At 37.1% G+C, this 19,655-nt stretch overlaps 1 protein-coding gene and 1 long non-coding RNA gene across 5 annotated transcripts in view; one reads left to right on the top strand and one right to left on the bottom strand.

Annotated features, from left to right (window-relative positions):
- SSBP2 (single stranded DNA binding protein 2) overlaps positions 1–17,942 on the top strand; it is a 130,899-nt gene extending 112,957 nt beyond the window's left edge. For 2 of the 4 annotated variants that reach the window (XM_027881103.1, XM_027881081.1), the window contains 8 exons: positions 2,300–2,348; positions 3,416–3,451; positions 5,391–5,445; positions 6,683–6,753; positions 7,477–7,555; positions 8,758–8,786; positions 11,409–11,507; positions 13,808–17,942. In XM_027881103.1, the coding sequence (XP_027736904.1) occupies positions 2,300–2,348; positions 3,416–3,451; positions 5,391–5,445; positions 6,683–6,753; positions 7,477–7,555; positions 8,758–8,786; positions 11,409–11,507; positions 13,808–13,837 (448 nt within the window). In that variant the 3' untranslated portion in view covers positions 13,838–17,942. The remainder of the gene's footprint in view (positions 1–2,299; positions 2,349–3,415; positions 3,452–5,390; positions 5,446–6,682; positions 6,754–7,476; positions 7,556–8,757; positions 8,787–11,408; positions 11,508–13,807) is intronic. The other 2 variants (XM_027881092.1, XM_027881070.1) reach the window with 1 other exon arrangement.
- On the bottom strand, positions 6,771–15,167 carry LOC114056137. Its single transcript, XR_003570922.1, has 3 exons — positions 15,081–15,167; positions 10,803–10,852; positions 6,771–7,673 (listed from the first exon to the last, which is right to left on the bottom strand). It is a non-coding gene; the product is annotated as an uncharacterized LOC114056137 (long non-coding RNA).
- Positions 17,943–19,655: the final 1,713 nt, after the last annotated feature.

The raw sequence follows: 19,655 nt of genomic DNA, 5'->3' as shown, positions 1-19,655 counted from the left end.
TAACTTTATTTTAGCTCTAAGTTTTTAAGCTAAGATTTGGTGTAGTCATTTTTGGAAAATTTCCTGTCTTTGTGGGAGAAGAAAGCACCATTTTTTGGAACAAAGAGGCAAATTTCAGGGAGCAGTGTTAAATTTCACTGGTGCTTTTTAACACCCTGTGTGACCTGTAGTGCTGTCTCAAGCACTAAGAATATCTCAGTCATGCCTCAAAAAAAAAAAAAAAAAAATTTATGATTTTATCTTTTAACTTCAATTCACAAACTTGTGCCTGGATGTTTAATTGTTTAATTTCCTGATGTAATATATTTGCCCCTTGGGAAACTAAAATTTCAGATTTTTATTTTTCTAAGCACCAGGATTGACATGACAGGACAACTAAGCTGAAATTGGTCATAGTGGTAAATACTTCATTAATTATTTTGGAATTGGTACATTTATAGTAATGTTTAATGACTCTGTTGATGCTTGCAAAATAAACATTTATTGAAGGGCAAAAAACCTGCTTGCATTGATTGAAAGAAACTGCAGGTTGGGTTTTTTCAGGTGTGTTTTATAAGCATTTGGCTCCACAAAATCCATACAGCTTTACAACAGAATCTGCTGCAGTGATTTTTGTGTCTATCCTGAGAGCTGGCCAATAAATTTGAAAATTCTAACAGCTTTTTAGATTAAAGGTGAGTTTCCTGGTCTCAGGGTAAATTCCTAAATTTATCTGAGTTACTTAATTGGCACAGAAACAAGTGCAGGGTTTTGGGGTGAAAACAGACTTTTAAGTGTTGTTACAGATATTCCTGATTTCTTTCTCTGAGAGGATGCAATAAACTAAATAAACATAGGAAGAAGAACAATGAGGGAGACTTAAAGAACACTAATATTCCACCATTTCATGTTAACATTGGAGAAATTGCTAAATGTTTGACATGCCAACTATTTCTTCCCAATGAATAAGGCAGAAAAGACCCTCACCAACATTCCTGATTTCCAGCATTCCAATAATAACACCAGTGGAAATAAATCAGTTTTCAGTTGATTTTTTTTCTTTTGAGCTAATTCCTTTTGTAGTTTCATCCACAGTGTAATATATAAAATGATAAAAAATGCAAGATTAAGTATTAAATCCCTCAGGCAACATATGCACTTAGTAGTTTTTAGTTTTGGAAGACTTAAAAAAAAAGATAGGAAACTCTATGAAGTCGTTAATCAGACGTGATTTTTTTTTCTCTCTGTTTAAATCACTCCCCCGTGCCTGGTGAGCTGTGGTGGTTAATGTTGCTTTTCTACAGCTAATGAGGCCAAAATGCCATTTTAAATGTGGAAGTTTTGTCATCTGCTCTGTTGTCAGGCCTTCAAGAAGTGATTCTGTCTTGTTTATAAATAACAAGGAGCTCTTAATGCTCCCAGAAATAATTATGGTTACTGAGACTCTGTGGCTGTAATATGGAGATTTTACCTCTTGTATGGCTTTGGTTCCCTCAGGATTATTGAGAGGTGAAACCTCACCCCCAAACTATTTTTATGAGCTCAGCTTAGAGTGAAAAACTTAAAAAAACAGCAAGAATCATGAAAAAAATGCTCTCAATCTGAAGAGTTTTCTGGTTTTAATAAATGAAATTTATTATTATTGTTATGATTATTACCATTATTACTGGGTAGTTTTTTTGGATTTTTTTTTCATCATCAACATCATCATCATCTAGGGATTATAGCAACATAATTTTCATGGCCTGTTCTTTTATAAATTAGATGTTCTCAAAACATGTCTCATATAGCATAATTTTATATTTTATTTTTATTTTTATTTATTTACATTTAATTTATGTATTTATTTTTTAGTTTTACTTATTTCTGTTACCATTTTATAATATATTATGATATATAATAATGTAATTTTCTCTTTTACGTAGCATATTAATAGCGTAATTTCTACTGGTGAAACTTTACTATATTGCAGTGTTCTAGATCCATAATGGATTGCCTGCATCCTCAATTCTTTAGGGAGGCTTAATTATGTGAGCAAGATTACTTGTTTTATGACTGAAAGTGTATTTATTTTATGACTATTATTTATTAATTACACAGTAAATAAATTAATCAACTCAACAACTAATTAAATGGCAGTGCAACACTGAGAATTCTGCTCTAGCATTGTAACTTGGGTAGTTATGGTTTATAAACTCACTGTACTTTGAAAAAAGCAACCTTCTTCCTTCCCTGGAGACAGATAATTTAGATTTTGTTCCCCAGAGGTGGTCAGAGGGCAAGGACGGTTCTATGTCTCATTATTCGTCTTCTGTTACAGGGGTCCTGGAGGTGGCAGACCTTGGCCAAACCCAACCAATGCTAATTCTGTAAGTAAATATTAAACATGTATTTGACATCTTCTTGTATTTAGGGAAATATCCTCATGTCAGGTCCAGCACTTCCATAGCATAAAGGTTATCCTGGGATCCCCACATGAGCAGCAGCACCTGGTGTTTCTTCAGAAAACACAGAATTTTCATTGTCATTCAGGGATCACACATCATTAGTTTAAAATGTCCATTTTTGGCATTTGCATTTGGATGAGGTGGGTCTGGCTTGTCCTGTTAAACAGTTCTTCCTGTTTTCTCAGTGTTGGTATTTTAATTCTACTAGTGACAGTTGGGGAGGGGGAGAGCTGAAACTCTTTTCTTTTTCATGTATGTATGTGATTAAAATGGATATTTTTCAACTGATAGTTGAAATATGTTCATTCTCTGAAATTAATCGAGTAGTCCAGTAATAGGTGTATTTGTAACAATCAAGATTGACAAGTTGTCTATCAAGCAATGTGTATTTGTCAGCACAGTTGCTCCTCCTGCATCAGCACTGCCTGGAACTGCTTTGGAAAGAATAATTGCAACGGCTGTCATAAAGAAGAAAATCAGATTATTCGCAGGATTTCTCCAGATATTCTCTTTAACAAACACCACACTTGAGTTTGAAATGAAAACTGTCCTTGGAAAAAAAAAAAAAAAAAGATAATGCAAAGAAACAGAGTTGCCTTCTGGGGTGAAAGATAGGATAGTGTTCTTTCCTTTTATGGTCAAGATTTTAATCAAAATTATGTATCTATAAGAACGTGCAAATTCATTTCATGCTTGGATGACTCTGAAGTCCTGTGAAACTGAAATGCAAGTATGTGCCGCTGAAGCTTATAAACCTTATAAAGTATATTGCCTTAATAATATTAAACTTTTTGATATTTTTATATTTTTATAATTAATATTTTAATAGTGCTGAAAGGTGTTTATTTTGATGATGGAGTAATTTTTCCCATAATTTTAACTGTGTGCTTTAATTACCCCAATTAAAAAAATAAGCATTAACCTGCAGCTGCAGGGTCTCCCATGTTACTGCAGAGGAAATCACTGTTTTATCTCTGTTGATATTACAGATACCTTATTCTTCAGCCTCTCCTGGGAACTACGTAGTAAGTACATTTGTGTGTGTTTGTTTGTTTGACATCACATTTTATTTGGGCAAAAAACCCCACTCCAGATGTTGAGAGCTCGGAGCCCCTGTTTATTGGTTGGGAGCAGCACATCTGATCTGCACCGAGGTGTTTTTTAAGCCATGCCTGGTACAGATGGGGGTGTTCTTTAGTAGGGCCATTATCAATCTGGTCAGAATTGCCCTGAGTGCCTTTGGTTCCACCAAACCTTTTCATAACTAATACAAATGTATGGTCTTCAGTAATAGTGGGCAAAAAAACCCCTTAGCTTTCCGGGTAACACAGCTTTTTTTCTGAGCTTCTGAACTTTTCCAGGAAAAGAATATTTTCAGGAAAAGAATATTTATGTATAGCACTGATATTTGTCTCTGTCTCCAGAGATGAATTTTTTGTTTATTGTTTCAGGCTCTTCATTGTTGTAGTTACTGTTGTACTTGAATTATTTGTGTGTCTGATGATCTTTCTAAGGCAGATTGTTTGTATTGTTTTTATCACGTGTATAGAACTGGTGTCACAGGGTAATGGGACAGAATTATATATTTAAAAGCAATTTATTTTGTCCTTTATTTATGCAGTTAGCTGTGGAAAAGGTTATGATTCCCACAAGTGTCCAAAACTATGGTCCTCCTTTTGCCACATGTTTAGAGGAAACAGCCCAAACCTGCTGATCTCCAAACCAGTTCTTTTAACTCAGAACTTCACAAATTTCTTTCTTTGTGGAAGAGGTTTGTGGATTCACTCTCAACATCAGTGACCAGTTATTGTTGGAGATTTTAAAGGTATTTAGGGAATATTTGGCTTCGTGGAAAGCAAGTGTTTGGGGATGAGGGAAGGCCAGAGAGCTCCTAAGAGAAGGCTTTTTGTCAAAGGATTTGTGATCTGGAACTACACACTTTGAGAACTTCATAAGAATAATCAATGTACAATATATTAATATATAAGCATTTCTAGAAATATATGAATTTATATAACATATATAAATGCACAAATATAGAAAATATATCAATATAAATATATTCTCAGGATGAAAATAGTTGATACCAGAAGGGTTTGTAAGAGAAGAAAATCAACAAACAATGAAAGTACATGCAAATTTAAAATTAGAGGCAAAAGTTAATGAAGACAAGTAACTTTTCTGATAAATGGTCAGTGGTTTCTACATCTCTTTATGTGATGTTGAAAAATAGAGAGAGCAACATTAAAAAAATCAGTGAGCTGTAGTGCACAGGTATATGGATAAAAAGCATGTGGGTAGCATTTCATGCCTAGGTATGGATAAAATATGGATATATTTGTATGGATAAAAGCTTATGGATGAAAAGTATAGGGATAGGTACCCTGTAAGCAGACAGGAACAACCAACCCCTTATATTTGCTGCCACTGAAAAAAAAAAAAAATTCCTGTCTGAAATAGTGTATCTGCTGTTTTGAATTATAACAAAATATATAAAGTAATAGTCACATGGCGATGGAAAAATAATGTATTACTAGAAATCTGTTTTTTATTATGGAAAGTTAGTATTTCACTTTTATGGACATAGACATTTTTACTACAGTGGAAGTTGGTAGTTTTTCATGTTACTTAAAGATATTAGCTCTGCAAACATAGGAAGCAAAATGATTATGGTTCTGTTCTATACTAAATGATTAGGATTCTTAGAATAAAATTCCTAGAGAAATTCTGTAAGAACCTTAAAACTCCTGTTTAACAACCAGAGCGGTTTGTGTTCTTAGTCATGAACAGATTTGTGATCCGGAAATATAAAAAACTGTAAAAAAACAGGTGTTCCTCGGGGGTTTTTTGTTTGGTTGGTTTGGTTTGGTTTTGTTGGTTTTTTTGTTGTGTTTTTTTGTGTTTGTTTGGGGTTTTTTTTAAATATTTGATTTCATGCTAACCGACATTTTTTACTGTCTCCAGGGTCCCCCAGGAGGTGGAGGGCCACCAGGAACACCCATCATGCCTAGTCCTGCAGGTACTGAAATGTACTGGGAAATTATAAAATCATAAGGGATTTTTAGGAAGCACACAGATTATATTTTTTAATAAAGAATCAGTTAACAATAAATTATTTTATTTATATTTTCTGCACCAGGTTTTTCCTGCTTCCTGTTGTCTGCAGCACTGGAGGGCAGGGAACTTTCTTAACTGGCCATAAAAACTTCCCACGCCATAATATTATTTCCATTAAATACAGTTCCACAGATTTTTTTTTTTTTTTTTTTTTTAAAACAACCTAAGGTAAAGATGTTTTGAAAGTTCTGTTTTCCAAAGTGTGAAGACACTTAGGAATTGGCCACCCATGAATTATGCCAAGATATTTACTCTCCCCTGAGACAAACAATTCAAGGATTCCCACAGCCCAACCATCCCATGTGTATTTTGACAGGAGCCAGCAGGACATAGGCAGAGGCAGGGATGTATCTTGGATAAAGAACTTTTTTCCTACCTCATTGAATATTAAAAATAACTTAAAATGCTGATTTTATTTTTGACTGAAAGCCTTTTGTTTCCCCCTTTTCCTTTATTCTCTCTGCAGAAAAAAATTATTTTCCAGGATTGCCAATATTTTCTTTTAAATCATGATGTGCCCTTAGGGATGTATTTAGACTTCCTTAGGTTTTCAGCATTTTGGGTTTGTTTTTTTTTAAGCATTACACCACACTGTACTGTGAAGATCCATCAGACAAAGCCTCCTTCAAGAGTGAGGGTTGCTGCACAGTGTCCCACTGAGGAGCTGGATATACCCAAAATCAAATAGACTGACAGGCATGAGAGTAAAAAACTTTCACTAACTCATAGTCTGTGTAAGGAAAAGTTGTTTATCTTTTATTACAGATGGAAAACAAATTGCAGGAAGCACTGATAAGAAACAAACTCCTGTTTTATAGAGAATATTGAAGATGAGTGAAGTAATTTAGGACTCCAGGAAACAGCATTATGGAATTAAATAGTTACAGATACTTGGTGATTTATAAACCTTTTAACAGTCACACATAAAAACTAGAGCCCAGAAGTAGTCACTGAGGGGCCATGGCAATTTCTTCTTTTCATAGCTCTGTTGTGTGGCAGCAATGGGTAGAAAGGGAATAAAACCTTCCATTATATTGCCAGTGTGTATCAGGGATCCAGATAGAAATTACAGGAAATGTATTAGGTGAGTAGTTTTATTGAAAAGTGTATATTAGCGCTTAAATAATGTCTTATTACAGATTCAACCAACTCTGGAGACAACATGTACACTTTAATGAATGCTGTACCTCCTGGACCCAACAGACCTAATGTAAATATGAGTTTAGCTGTATGTTTCTTTGAATTATGCAGCCCTTTGTTTATACAAACATTGCATTTCCATCAGGTGTCATTATTGCTAAGTGTTCCATTTTTATGGGTGGGCCTTCAGTTGTGGACCTTTTGGGAAGAATCACCAGTTGAGCTTAAAATAATTTTCTATAAATACTGATAAATCATTATGCAGTAAATTGTAGATTGTTTTGGCATAATATTAATATCTTTAATTTTGTGAAGAGCTAAATTTAAGGTTAATATCTGAAATTGGACAGCAACCGCTCAAGTTACAAAGGTAATGTGGAGCAGTCAGGGTTTGAAAGCTGTTAATTAATGACTTGAATTAATAATTCAAGGGAGTAATAAAGTTCCCTGTAACTTCAATGGGAGTAGGGTTGGGTCAGCACCAGCAAGTTGGAAAGTTGTACACATAGTGTTGAACTAAATAATAAATTATTCCTAAGTTATAGACCAGCCTACAGAGATGACAGTCTCCAAAAATCATTAAAGTGACCAAAAGCAATGATGGTTTTCTGGCTTCACAGGAAAGACCTTCTCTTAAAGGTCTGAATGGAACTTGAGACTCCCTTCCCATTCAGAGTTGAGACTGTGAATTTTTCCTTTACTGTGTTTTTTTATTCCTCTTGAGAAACATTTTCCCTTTATTAGGTTATCTAAAAAATATTTGTACAGTGTTTAATGTTTGCTGCTTTTGTAGTTTCCCCTGGGACCAGGGTCAGATGGGCCAATGAGTGGACTGGGTGGAATGGATTCACATCATATGAATGGATCATTAGGTAATGACAGTAAATATTGACAACATGGTGAATTCTCAGTGGCAGTGTTATTTTCAGTGACTGCTTCTTGGAGTTCTGTGGATGACAGTGTGTAAAAATCTCCTGAAAACTGGAAAAGCTGAAACAAAGGGAGAAATTTAAAGATAAGATTAGGAAAAAAAAAATAGCCATCACCTCCCTTAGCAGACTTTTTTGAGCAATTAAAATTCAGCAGTATGCATCTATCGCTAATAAAATTAAATGTTTTTTAAAGAAAGAATGTCTGTGAAATTGTAGATTACTTTGCAGCCTTTATTTATCTATTTCAATACTAAAATGAATTCTTGGTTTAATTAGTATTGGTGCACATTGCGTTCAATGAAAACCTGTGTAAAAGGCAGCCACACCTTTTTTTTCTGTCACTTTCTACATCCTGATTGATTAGCTAAAGTGAAAAATTAAATTGAAACAGTTGTGGAAGAATTTTACACGTACCTACCACGTGCTTATTATTTTCTTGGACCTCTCCAGCTTTCTTGACCACAACCCTTTTGTTGCATATCTGTTCACAGCTCTTGATGATTAGAAAGAATTATTTTCCCTATTTCCACCAAAAATTATCCTTTGGACCGTGAGAAAAGAACTCTTGAAAACATCTATGTATATGATGATTTTACAGAGAGGAGAAATTGTTCTCCTTCTCAGCTTTAATTTGTCTGGCTGTATCAAATAGTGAGCTATTTCAGTCTTCTCCCACAGCTTCATTTTTTGATTGTTTTCCTGGGGTAGTCTTCTAGTTTTGCATTCAGTGGTCTTCCAGGATTTGTCTTTCCTGAAAATAGGTGTCTTTTGCTGCTAAAATAAGCTTTTCTTGCTGCATCCATCCTAGAGTTGCATTTCCTTTATTCTTGGCTTTACCTGAGAGCTACAGCATGTGAAAAAAATTAATAGTGTCATACTGATTATATTCAATTTCATTTGGTTTCTGTTACTGTAGTTCTCAGGATTATCTGGTTTCTTCTAAGAGATACTGTCATCAGTATGTGTAATGCAGAAAAAATTGATGTAACCCCAAATTAATTGATTGAAATGATTATACTGCCTATAAACTTATTACTAAGTGGGTATGGTTAAAGTATTTCTGATACACTATATATTTTCTATGAAAAAAGTACAGGATTAACCTTATTTCAAAACTGATTAATTGTCTGTTTTAATTTAAGGTTCAGGAGATATGGACAGTATTTCCAAAGTGAGTATCTGGTCAAATATTTGGAATTTTTAGAATGTTCCACTCTAAACTATTTTCCCTTGTCTCTGTTATGAAGCTCTTTGTTACGCATCTTTATTTTATTATATCTATATTATATCTAATTGTACCCGGTCCATAATCTGATTTATTATGTTGTAGTCTTCAGTACTATTAAGATAAATGAAAACAGTTCTGATAATCAGTTCCAGTTAACTGTAAATTTGGGACAGTGTCTTTAGGATGTTGCAGGATTGCTTTTGTCACCTCTGTAAGGTAGTGTTAATATCCTGATCATTAGGTTAAGTTCCCAAAAGCTGGATTTAGAAGTAGTTTCAGGAGAAGCGCTATTTTGATATCACAACCATTAGTTGGAAACAGTTGTGAGTTTAACCTGCAGGGGGTTTGCATCCACAGAAATAATGCTGTGCTTGAGTGCATCACTTCCGTAAAAATAAAACTGTAACATACGTGATCATCATTAACTTGGGAATTAATAAGCTGCTTTGGTAAAGTGGCATAAATAACAGGGACCCTGTATTCTTATATTTTGTTACATCTTCAGGCTCTGCAAAAAGTTAAATGATGGATGGAAATGGCCACATTGCCCTGGTTGTGCTGGGTTGTGCAGTGATGGGTTCAGTAAAATCCTCCACTGAGATAATCACCATACAGCACCTTTTTAATTAATGCCCATGGTTTTTCTTCAGTATTTCATAGCAAACTGCAGCATGTTTTAAGGAAAAAAAAAGCCCAAGCAGTTCTGTTTCCATGGGATCATTTTTAAAGCCATTATTCAACTCACAGGTATTAAGTATGTGCTAGTACAGGTGGCAGGAGCCCTGAAAATTTGGGTACAAAAATTTACCTGGAAGTCTCATAACCTGTTAACCTTAATGAGTAACTCACAGGAATTGCATTTGCTCCATGTCTTTTCCACATAACTGAAAGAAAAATGCTGCTAATTTCAGGTGTAGGGAGTTGTCCATGGAAAATTAATTCAATCAGAATCAGTACAGCTCACAGAATCTAGAGTTATCTACAGAAGATTTTGATTTAACTGGCCGAATGGCAGAACGTAACGTTTTTATGAAGTAAATTGGGGGTGATGGGAATAAATTAACTGAAATTATGCATATTAAATAAACATTAATAACCAGTGTTTATTGCAAGGCCCATGGAATTTCTGCAGGCATCAAGGACACACTTCGTTTGGAAAACCCCAGTTAGTGCTCCAGTGCTGGACCCCAGCTGGCCATAAAATCAGCCTGGAGTCACTATGAAAGGGATTTTGTCAGGAATTTGACCCTTTGGGACTCGTGTGCTGTAGCAGTGGCAGAATTTCAAAGCTTAGTGCCACATAGAGCAAGATAAAATAGGGGCAAATCCCCCAGGAATGAGCAAAAGTGCGGGAGCATCATTAAAATAAATGTGACAAGGCCGTAGTGGGTTTTAAACTTTATATTCATGGATTGTAAGGCCAGAGGGACTGACGGTTTTGTAGTATGACCTCCTGCATCACACAGGCAACAGGGCTTCCCTGAATTAATTCCTGCTTAAGGTACAGTAACTGTAGTTAAGCTAAAGCAATAGATATCAACATTTTTGTTCTGTGGCTTCCTAAATATTTGCTATATACTGGCTTCACTGAATAGCAGACTTAATTGTCTGATGTTAATAAACTCATTAGGCTCTTAATTGTCATGTATGTAATTAATTTTGTATTTATATTGATAATGCATTCAAGTTTTTCTGGGTTAAAAAATAGCCAAGGGAAGAACTATGATAAATGTAAGCACTTGATCATGAAGCTCATGACTTCACTCCTCCCTATCTCTGACTTTTCTTTTTCCATCACGAGTCTTCTAAGCATCCCTGTCATAAACAGGGATGGAAAGGGAATTGTCTGTGCTCTAGGCATGGTAGGGGACTGCAAATCAGCTTTGTAAAGGCACCTGACTAATTGTAGTGTGTGCAATATATGAGCTATTGACTCAGAATAGTTTCTGTGACAATTACCTTGTTTAATCCATTCTCTTCCTGAATGTTGCAGAGGTAGTTGTGCTCTTCTGTAAGAAAAGAAAAAAAAAATATTTTCAGGAGGCTTTGGGTTGTTACTATTTCAGTAAATTATGACCACAGTGAGCAAAGACTCCAGGGACAGGCCCTTGAAAAGGCCTGTGCAGACCAGATCCATCCTATGTCTTCCTCTGAGTACCTGTTTCATAACTCACATGTGTCAAGGCACACGCTCACAGACATGGCTGCATTTAACCACATGATTTAATGTTGTGGCAGAATTTCCTCATACACCTGCTGCAGCCTTTTTTAGATTTTCCTGACTTCAGCAGAAGCGAATGCTGGCTATGACCTGAAAACAAGAGTTACAGGTAAACAATCCTTGCTTCGGGGAAGAAAGCATTACTTTACAGGCTAAAATTAGTGAGTGAATCATGCAGAACTCTGCAGGGGCTAATTTTTCATCCTTGAAAGCCCTGTTGCATTTCACAGTGCACCTGAGTGCACCACAGTGCTGAGTGAAACATGTTTGGCACATGTGGTGAGGCTGAGAAGTGAACTGGAATCTTCAACACTTTATATGTGTTTTAAATTCTTATTTAACAGAACTCTCCCAGTAATATGAGCATGAGCAACCAGCCTGGCACTCCCAGAGATGACAGCGAGATGGGTGGAAACTTCCTAAACCCTTTCCAGAGTGAGAGCGTAAGTATTTCATCACATTGGTTAGTGGCTTTTTTTAATTTGTGACCTTTTATTTCTGACTTCTTGTTTTAGAAAAAAGAAAAACTACCAGTTTTGTAGTGTGCTTGTGTTGCATGTTTTTTAATAGCTTCTAAATTTGAATAAAAAAAAGTTGGGAGGTGTATGTTTACTGCAGAAACCATTTTTTCTGTGTTTAGAGGTCAGCTGTCAGTGAAAGAGCAGGGTTTAAACTGAATATGTGATTAGAACATCAGTAGATTCCGTGTTACAAAGATGCCATGTGCTATTAGAGCCATAAAAGGCAAAGGTTCCCTCTAGCGTTCATTCTGGGGGAAAATTATGCCTTTTTTTTTTTTTTTTTTAATGGATAATGCTTGAGGCAGTAAAATATGGTATAAAACACATTACAGACCAAGACTGTGGTATTTCCATATTCATGTGCCTAAAGTTGGGTTTCTATATCCATGTTTAGGTCCCTAAATAGGAGTAGGTCACTACTAAGTGGTGACCCGAAGCTCAGGAATTACAGCGAGTAAACAGCTTCTGTTAGATCTCAAGACAGTTAAACTCCATGGCAAATTTCATGGGAATCAAATTTAGAGGGTTATTTTTGGGTTTTCTTCTTTCACTAGGGAAAAGTTTCTGCATGTTAGCTGTTGGTGGGCACACATTCAGGTTGTGTGGAGTGTTAGAGAAAATTGTCTTGCACAACCCCAAAAGACCAGTGTTTCACTGTCTGCCAAAACCACGGAGCCTCCATTAAATGTGATCCCCTTTCATGGTAGCCCCTGACTCTCAGTTTGGCTGAGGTTGGTGTGCTGAGGGCAGGCAGGCCAGGTCACCAAAACCTGGGTCATGGGAAGAAGAGGACATCAGTTTTGCTCCAGAGAAAATCAGTGTTCTCAGACACTTACTGGATTCTAGGTACTCCTGGATGCTGTTTTCCTGCCTGGTGGAATCAGAGACCCAGTTTTCTCAGGGTTTGTTGAGTTGTGTGCCTACAAGGCTTCTGTTACACAACCCAGCTGCACTCTGGTTTGCTCCAAGTACCGGTTCCTCTCCAACACAGGTCACACTGTTTTCCTTGGGAACTGCCTTCTTTCTGATTCATATTTTGCCACCTGGCTACTCATAAAAGGCATTATTATAAAGTCCTTTCTCAGGCAGATTGGCTGTTCACTAAGAGTTTTTGTTGGGGTGGGGAAAGGTGCTTGGCTAATAACAAGTTAAAAATCCTGAACACTCTGAGACCGTTAGTTGATTCCTTGTCCAAAGTGTTTCCCCACTTGAACAGGTGCTTTGCATTAAGCTCTTTGAGCTGGAGTCCATTCAGTGTACACTACATTCCAGTGTAGCTCACATGACAGAGAAGACCCACCCAAAACACTTTTTCTATATGCTTGGACACTTGGAAATGGCCAGCATAAAGCTCAAGGCTTGGCAGGATATTTATGGCATACCCCGTTTTACAAAAGCAAATTTATCTTTCTGTTTTTCAGTTAGTTTTCAAAATGCTGATACTTCTTGCACTTGAACATTTTCCTCTACTTAGAGGATTCTAGGCCAAATTAAGTGCTTCTGCAGTCCATAGCTTGCAATTCAAAAACAAATTCGGTGTGCAGTTTTTCTAGGCCTTGTGGTGTCTTGTTGATTATTCTAACAAAGTACTGCTAACCTGAGAGCAGCTGTAGCTTGTGTGAGGGCTGCAGTTTAATTTGTGTCATTGTAATAATGTGTCTGTGTGGTGATTGAATTTTTGGTTCACACCAAGGAGAGTGGCCACTGGTCCCTGAGTCAGGAAGAAATGACCACTGGTCCCTGATGCAGCTTGCCTCTTAAAACCGGTAACACAAAATAATACAGACTAAAAACCTAATTTAGTCACAGTCATACATATTTTTAATCCTTTCTTCTCACAAAGTAATGAAAAGCTCCCCAAAATATTTCTTTGGTTCAGCTAACCATAAATGCAGCCAGTCTGCCCAGCTAAATTCCCCCCCGTAGCCAACACAGGCCAGGAAGGGGTGTGGAATGCAGCAGCGATGTTTTGGTTCATCACATCACCCAGTCAACACCAAAACAGCCTCCAAGGGAGTTGCCTTTATCAGCAACAGCTGTATTTGTACATGAGAGAAGTACACAAAGTGAACTGCAGCCTAAGCAAAGGCTGCAGCACAAATTGAGGAGGAAACTCAAGGAGTGTGTTGACATCTGAAACCATTGCTGTGGTCCGGACGTGGTTTTGGTTCCCTGGGGTGGGGGAGAAGAAGTTGTTAAAATGTGGATTGCTCTCTTTGCAGTACTCCCCTAGCATGACAATGAGTGTGTGACCCGCTCACCAGTGTCACCATGAAGACCACAGTGAGTTGGCCCTCTCCAGAGAGCTACTGCAGAAGAAAATTGCTCGTCCCAGTGTACAGTTTAACTAAAGGATCTCAGACACAATCAGACCCACCTGGCTTGTTTTTCTTTTCCTACCATCTCCCCCGTTTTGTCAAGGAAGTGGGTCCCATGCTCGAGACAACTGTAAAGAGTGCTGTGACAGACCTGCCCAAGGTGGAACTGCAAGATTGTCTGCGTGTGACACGTGTGGGTCGACGTCGTGTGTGTGTGTGTGTGTGTGTGTGTGTGTGACACAGAAACACACACACACACATCCAGACACCCACAGGACATTGTAAAATAGTATCACATCACATCTTAAGTAGAAATGAGAAGTAGGGACTTCTATTCCATCTTCTTTTTTTTTCACGTTTACATTTTAATTATTAAAATTTGCTTTCCCTGTCCCCTCTTGAACTGTTCTACATTGCATATATCACTGCTTTATAAGTTATTTTTAAGTTGAACTCAAATGATAAATTCTTTTGATTTTGTTAATGTCTGCCATTATGGATAGGAATAAAATTGCTTATAAGAGCTTTCATTAACTTGTGTTTGATACCAGCTACCCTGTGAATCACAAAATTGTACTGTCTCAAGAAATAGAAGAAAGCTCATCTGAATTTTTTTGAGAAATTTAATAACTTTCACCTAGTTTGGGGATTTTTTTTAATACTTTGCCTTTAAAAAAAAAAAAAGAAGCACTGAAGGTTATTTTTCTTCTTTAATTGAAGCCTAATATCTGCAATATCTATTTTAAATGGAAGCCTGAATTTGATACAAGCTTCTCAGTTTATATAGAGTACTATAAGGTTAATGTAAGTGAGCTCCAATTGCTTTAGAATCTAGCAATAAAGGACAGGGCTTCCCCTGCCCTTGGAAATGAGTTTTCTATTTAGCATGGTCTTCTGTAGGGGTGGTAGTTAGTGGAAAAACAGTAGAGTCCTTATCACCAAAACCCTTTCTAACAACTTACAATTATGTTTCCTGTTTTCAGAGGTTCTCAAACAAATAGTAACAGTTCATGCTCCTAATTATAAACAGCATTTCACAAGCCCATTCAGTGAATCAGGTCACCATGCTGCTGCTTGGGTGTGTGTTTTCCACCATGTCTGCCAGAATTAATTCCCCCAAAACTTTCCAGTCAGCAGCCTTTTTTGAGCCAAAATGTTGCAGTACAAAAGGTCTTACCTCTTGCCGTGAACAGAAGAGGAACAAAGGTCTGGGCCATTTTAAGAGTGGGACAGCCTGTTAGGTGTGAAAGCTGGGAACAGAAGGGAGAAATGGTCCTAAAGGAAATGCTTCTGGAAGCAATCCATGTATCTTCAGGCAGAGCTCTGAAACCAAGATAATGGTACATATATTTAATTCCTAGTGATTCACAGCTCCCCCAAGAAAACAGAAGTTTTCAGTTTGTAGTGATCAAAAGGGTGATGATCAGCAATGTGGGCACAAAGTGGCTCAGCAAAAATTCAGGCTACAGACAAAAAGCAAATTCCCCTCCTTGGACTTACAGATAGAAGAGCCACTTAGAGAGGAGGAGCAGTTCTGGGCTGTAGTATGTCCGTCCATGTGCAAGGGGATTTTTTTTTTTTTTATGAATTGTGATAAAGAAGCATATGGGTGGGCTTGTTGTGATGGCAGCTGCATGTACTGGGATGTGTAAGGAATACTACAATCTCCTAAGTCATTTTTATTTCCATGTATATATAATATATGGAAATAAAAAAGATTTAACACTTCACTCTCTTGTTAGGGCAATTCAAAGATGAAATGCTCAGAGGTTTAAAGTTATGTTAAAGTCTCAAGGATTCTGGTAGCTTTATCTTTTGGTAATAAAAACTACTTTGATTAGTTGAAAACATCAACTATATAGTCATTTTATGGTTTTGTAGACTGTATTCCCAGTGATTATGAAGGTCACATTCATCTGCTTCTCTTTGGATAACACTTTGTTGCTGTCTCCAAAGATGGAGACACTACTGACTTGAGTTCCAAACACAAAATCAGGTGTTAATTTCCTCAGACCCTTTGCTGTTGTCACTCACACCAGTGATGTGTTCCCAGAGTCCAGGTGTCCTTGCAGCCTGTGTTGACACCTGTATTATCCATGGTAGCCTTCCAGGAAGGACGTGGGGACTCCTTCCTGCCCAGTTTCAGTCAGGTGATGTCACTGGCTCCTGGACTGAGGTAAATGGGGGCTATGAATCAGGTGCCAAAGCCTGTTCACACTCCAGATAATTGTCATCTTGGGCACCTTTGAAGGGTGAAAGTCTGACCACCAAAGCTGTCAAGGAAGCCCCTTGAATGGAATTTCCAACGTATATTGGATATTGCTATCAAACTATGTTGTCCTCATTTTTATACAAGAGTAAAATGTCCTTTCAGGCACCTAATTTACTTGGTGTGCCCCACATTTCTCATACCCACATAGTCCCACAGACAGCAGCTCATTTTTTTGTTTTGTTTTGTTTTAAATATGCACTGGGCTTTTTGCTTGTTCATTTTTCTTTCTTTTGCTTACAAATCCTTGTAGGATTTTCATCGTAGCTGGAGTATCAGTGTGGAAAGAAAGACTATTCCCAAGCCCTGGGCTTTTGCTCCTACTTATGTTTCTTATGCTCCAGATATAGCAATGTAACTCCTGTTTGTATCTGTCCTTGTGCAGCAGCATTATTGATAATGTCAGAACTTGTCCAACTCTGGGAGCAATTTTATTTTAAGTGGTGCAGGATAGTGTTTTTTTCTCTCAGCTTTTAGATAGATTTTGCTCTTTAATATAGAAATAAATAATGGTGACTCTGTAAATGGGTCTTTCAGACAAGGTTAAGGTAAGTCTTTTTAAAAACCGAAGTGATTAGAGCAGCAAAAATAGGGAGTAGGGCATCTCTCATACTGTGAGAACTCTGGCAACTATTCTGGCCTTGTAGAAATCAGCTGAACTTGGGATTTACTTGTGAACTTCACAGTGAAACCAGTACTTAACATGCAGCATAAACCAATGAAAATGAGTATTCTTACCCAGATCTATCTGCACATCACCCAGATTTTATCACCATGTCTAAACCTTGTACAGGCAAGAACAGAGCTTAGGGCAAGGAAGAAGCTGTCTGAATTACAGGTAAAAGCACATGGCCTGACATGTGCATCAGCAAAATACCCAGATATTTGCGTGTACGTATTGAGTTATTTTCTCTATTGCCTGAGCAAGAGGAAGACCTGCAGTTGCACTCAAAAAAAGTGCCATTTTTTATTTGGTTGCAGAGCCCTAGCAGGTTCAGTATTGAACTATTTATTCCTTTTTCCTCCCCCTTACCAGTCAAAATGACTTCTTCAGCTGATACATGTTGCACCTAATTTCTATTTCTCATATCAGTTAATTATTTTGGAGTGTTTTCTCCTGTTCCTGGTCAGCCCTGATGTTGTTATGACGGCTGAATATGGACTGGATTCTTCAATATTTGACCCTACACATTCACATTTCAATAATGTAAGGTATAGCTTAATAATGTAAAAAGAACAGGTAAATTTTTTTATCTTTAAATGATATAACTGTGGCTCCTGTACTGCTTGGACCTTAAGGACCTCGACAAAGTACAGTTCTCAAATAAACCCCAAAGAATTATTTCAACAGTGACATCTCACACTAAGGATCTAATTCAGGATTTAATGATACAAAACAACTATAAAAATTAAAAGACAGATGAGTTAGTTTTAGATTTTACTGTATGCAGCTCTCTTTACTTTCCAGTTATTATTGGCACAGTCCTATAGGCTGCTGCTCGTACCAGTTCTGATGAAACTTGGATGAAACCACTCACATAGTGTCATTTTTTGGGTAGGACTTCACCCTGATCTGGGTCAAATCTGTAACTTGCCTGAGCTGTGACATTATTTGGTAGATGTGTAAACTGAGTACTTCGGACAAAATACAGAGGGTCTGTTGAAATTACTGAAATGATGTTTCAACCTGGAAAAAAAAAAAGAAAAAAGTATTTAAAATACTGCTTTGAGTGCATGCTTATATATTGTCTATATATTGGGAACAAATTACAGTACCAAATTCAGAGATAAAAATGGATCGTCTATTCAGCACATTACAGCTCTGGTCCTGCCAAAGAGTTTGTCTTGGTTTGAAATTATGCCTGCACATTGTTGATTTTAAGCAGATTTAAGAATATAGGTAGTATCCTTTAGAAAATTAGGAAAGTAGGACTGTAATATGCTAAAATTGCGCTTGAGCATGGATGGTCTAGAGCTCAAATTTAAGTCTTTCCTAAGCAGACATTATTTTAAAGGTATCACCAGTGCAGAAACATGTTCATGTGTCAATACTGACATGCAGTGCAGATTTGGCTTTCTTCTGTTTCTTACTTTGTTAGAGCTTTGTTCACTACTACATTGACTCTTTTTGTGAATTTGTCCTTCCACCTTGTTTTCAATTGTGCAGCCATAGTTTCCCCAACACAGCCAACAGCTTTGCAGTTTTAGTCCAAACTTCTGTTTGGTCGCTGTTCTTCATTTAAGCTTGAAGTGTGTAAGAAAGCCTCTCATGTAATGGGAAAACTTACCATAAAAATGTATAAAGGTTTTCTTGGGTACATGTTTTCACATTTAATAAAAAGGCAGTTTTTGGTTATAATTTGAAGTGGTCAGTTTCTAGCCACTATTTAATTTTTGTGTGCAGAAGAAATTGAGAGAGGAAAAAAGTCACCTTTTTTTGTTTTTTGGTTTAGTTTGGTTTCTTTTTTTTATTATTATTATTATTTTATTTGTTTGAAATCAGCATCATAAATGTTTGCTGAAAGATGTGGTTTTTTGGGGAAATCAGATCAAAACCACATTTGCTAGTTGTAAGTAGTACAGGAGGACTTGGTGTTGAAAGCTCCTGCCATATCCCCAAAAGTGTATCTTTTGACATCTGATTTGTGTGGCTTTGTACAAACCTGATTCATAAGCAGTGATTTAATTTGTCTGTCCTGTGTTTTCAGTGTGTCTTGTGGGAGGTCCAGGGTTCTGTGGTCTCAGGAGAATGACCAAGTGGTCGAGCAGGCTTGTTCCCAGGGTCAGGGGGTTCAGGACAGGGGGATTATCCACCAGAAACAAGATGTTCGTTCACTACCTCGCTGTTCTTTTGAGAACTTGCACAACTCTTCTTGCCAGTAGGTTCTGGGGATCCTTTAAAATTTTACATTGCTGAGACAAGAAGCTTAGTTTTGCTAAGAGAAAATCCTGGCAGTTTTTAGCAGTGGTTTTCCTAGGGAAACAGCTCAAAACATGGGGATTTGGAAAGGTGATGTGTTTTCTCAGTACCCTGGGTGTGCTAGGAAATAAATAGTACAATTTAGGAGTTTGGGCTGTTACAGAGATACTGAAATCATCAGTAATTGCTTTTGATGGGAAAAATTATTGGCTGTGGAACAACTGCTTTGATCCTTGAGGAGTCAAACTGTCAACTGGGTGAACTGGATGTTTTAGGGTTTTTTTCTATTGATTACTCTTCACGTTTTATCCTCTCTCATTTGGATTTTCCCATTAAATGTACTGTGCCAGATCTTTGCACAAAAAATAAGAGCATTTTTTGCCCAGTAAACATATAGAAAGTTTTTTGCATCTGTAACTACAGCTCTGCTGTAGAGAGTTTATTTCATTATAGAGACTTTTGAGCATAAAAACAGATAAGGTGTGGCAGTGCAGCATCCCAAGAGCTGTCACTGCTCCAGATCAGGAAGGCTAGCATCCCACAGACTCCCAGATTAGGTGAGA

This window comes from Empidonax traillii, unplaced genomic scaffold (genome assembly GCF_003031625.1).
Source record: "Empidonax traillii isolate 1590-97213 ecotype Southwest subspecies unplaced genomic scaffold, ASM303162v1 scaffold6:size4315531, whole genome shotgun sequence".
Lineage (NCBI taxonomy): Eukaryota > Metazoa > Chordata > Aves > Passeriformes > Tyrannidae > Empidonax > Empidonax traillii.
The sequence above is the reverse complement of the archived record's forward strand: the minus strand, read 5'-3'. Positions and strand labels throughout refer to the sequence as shown.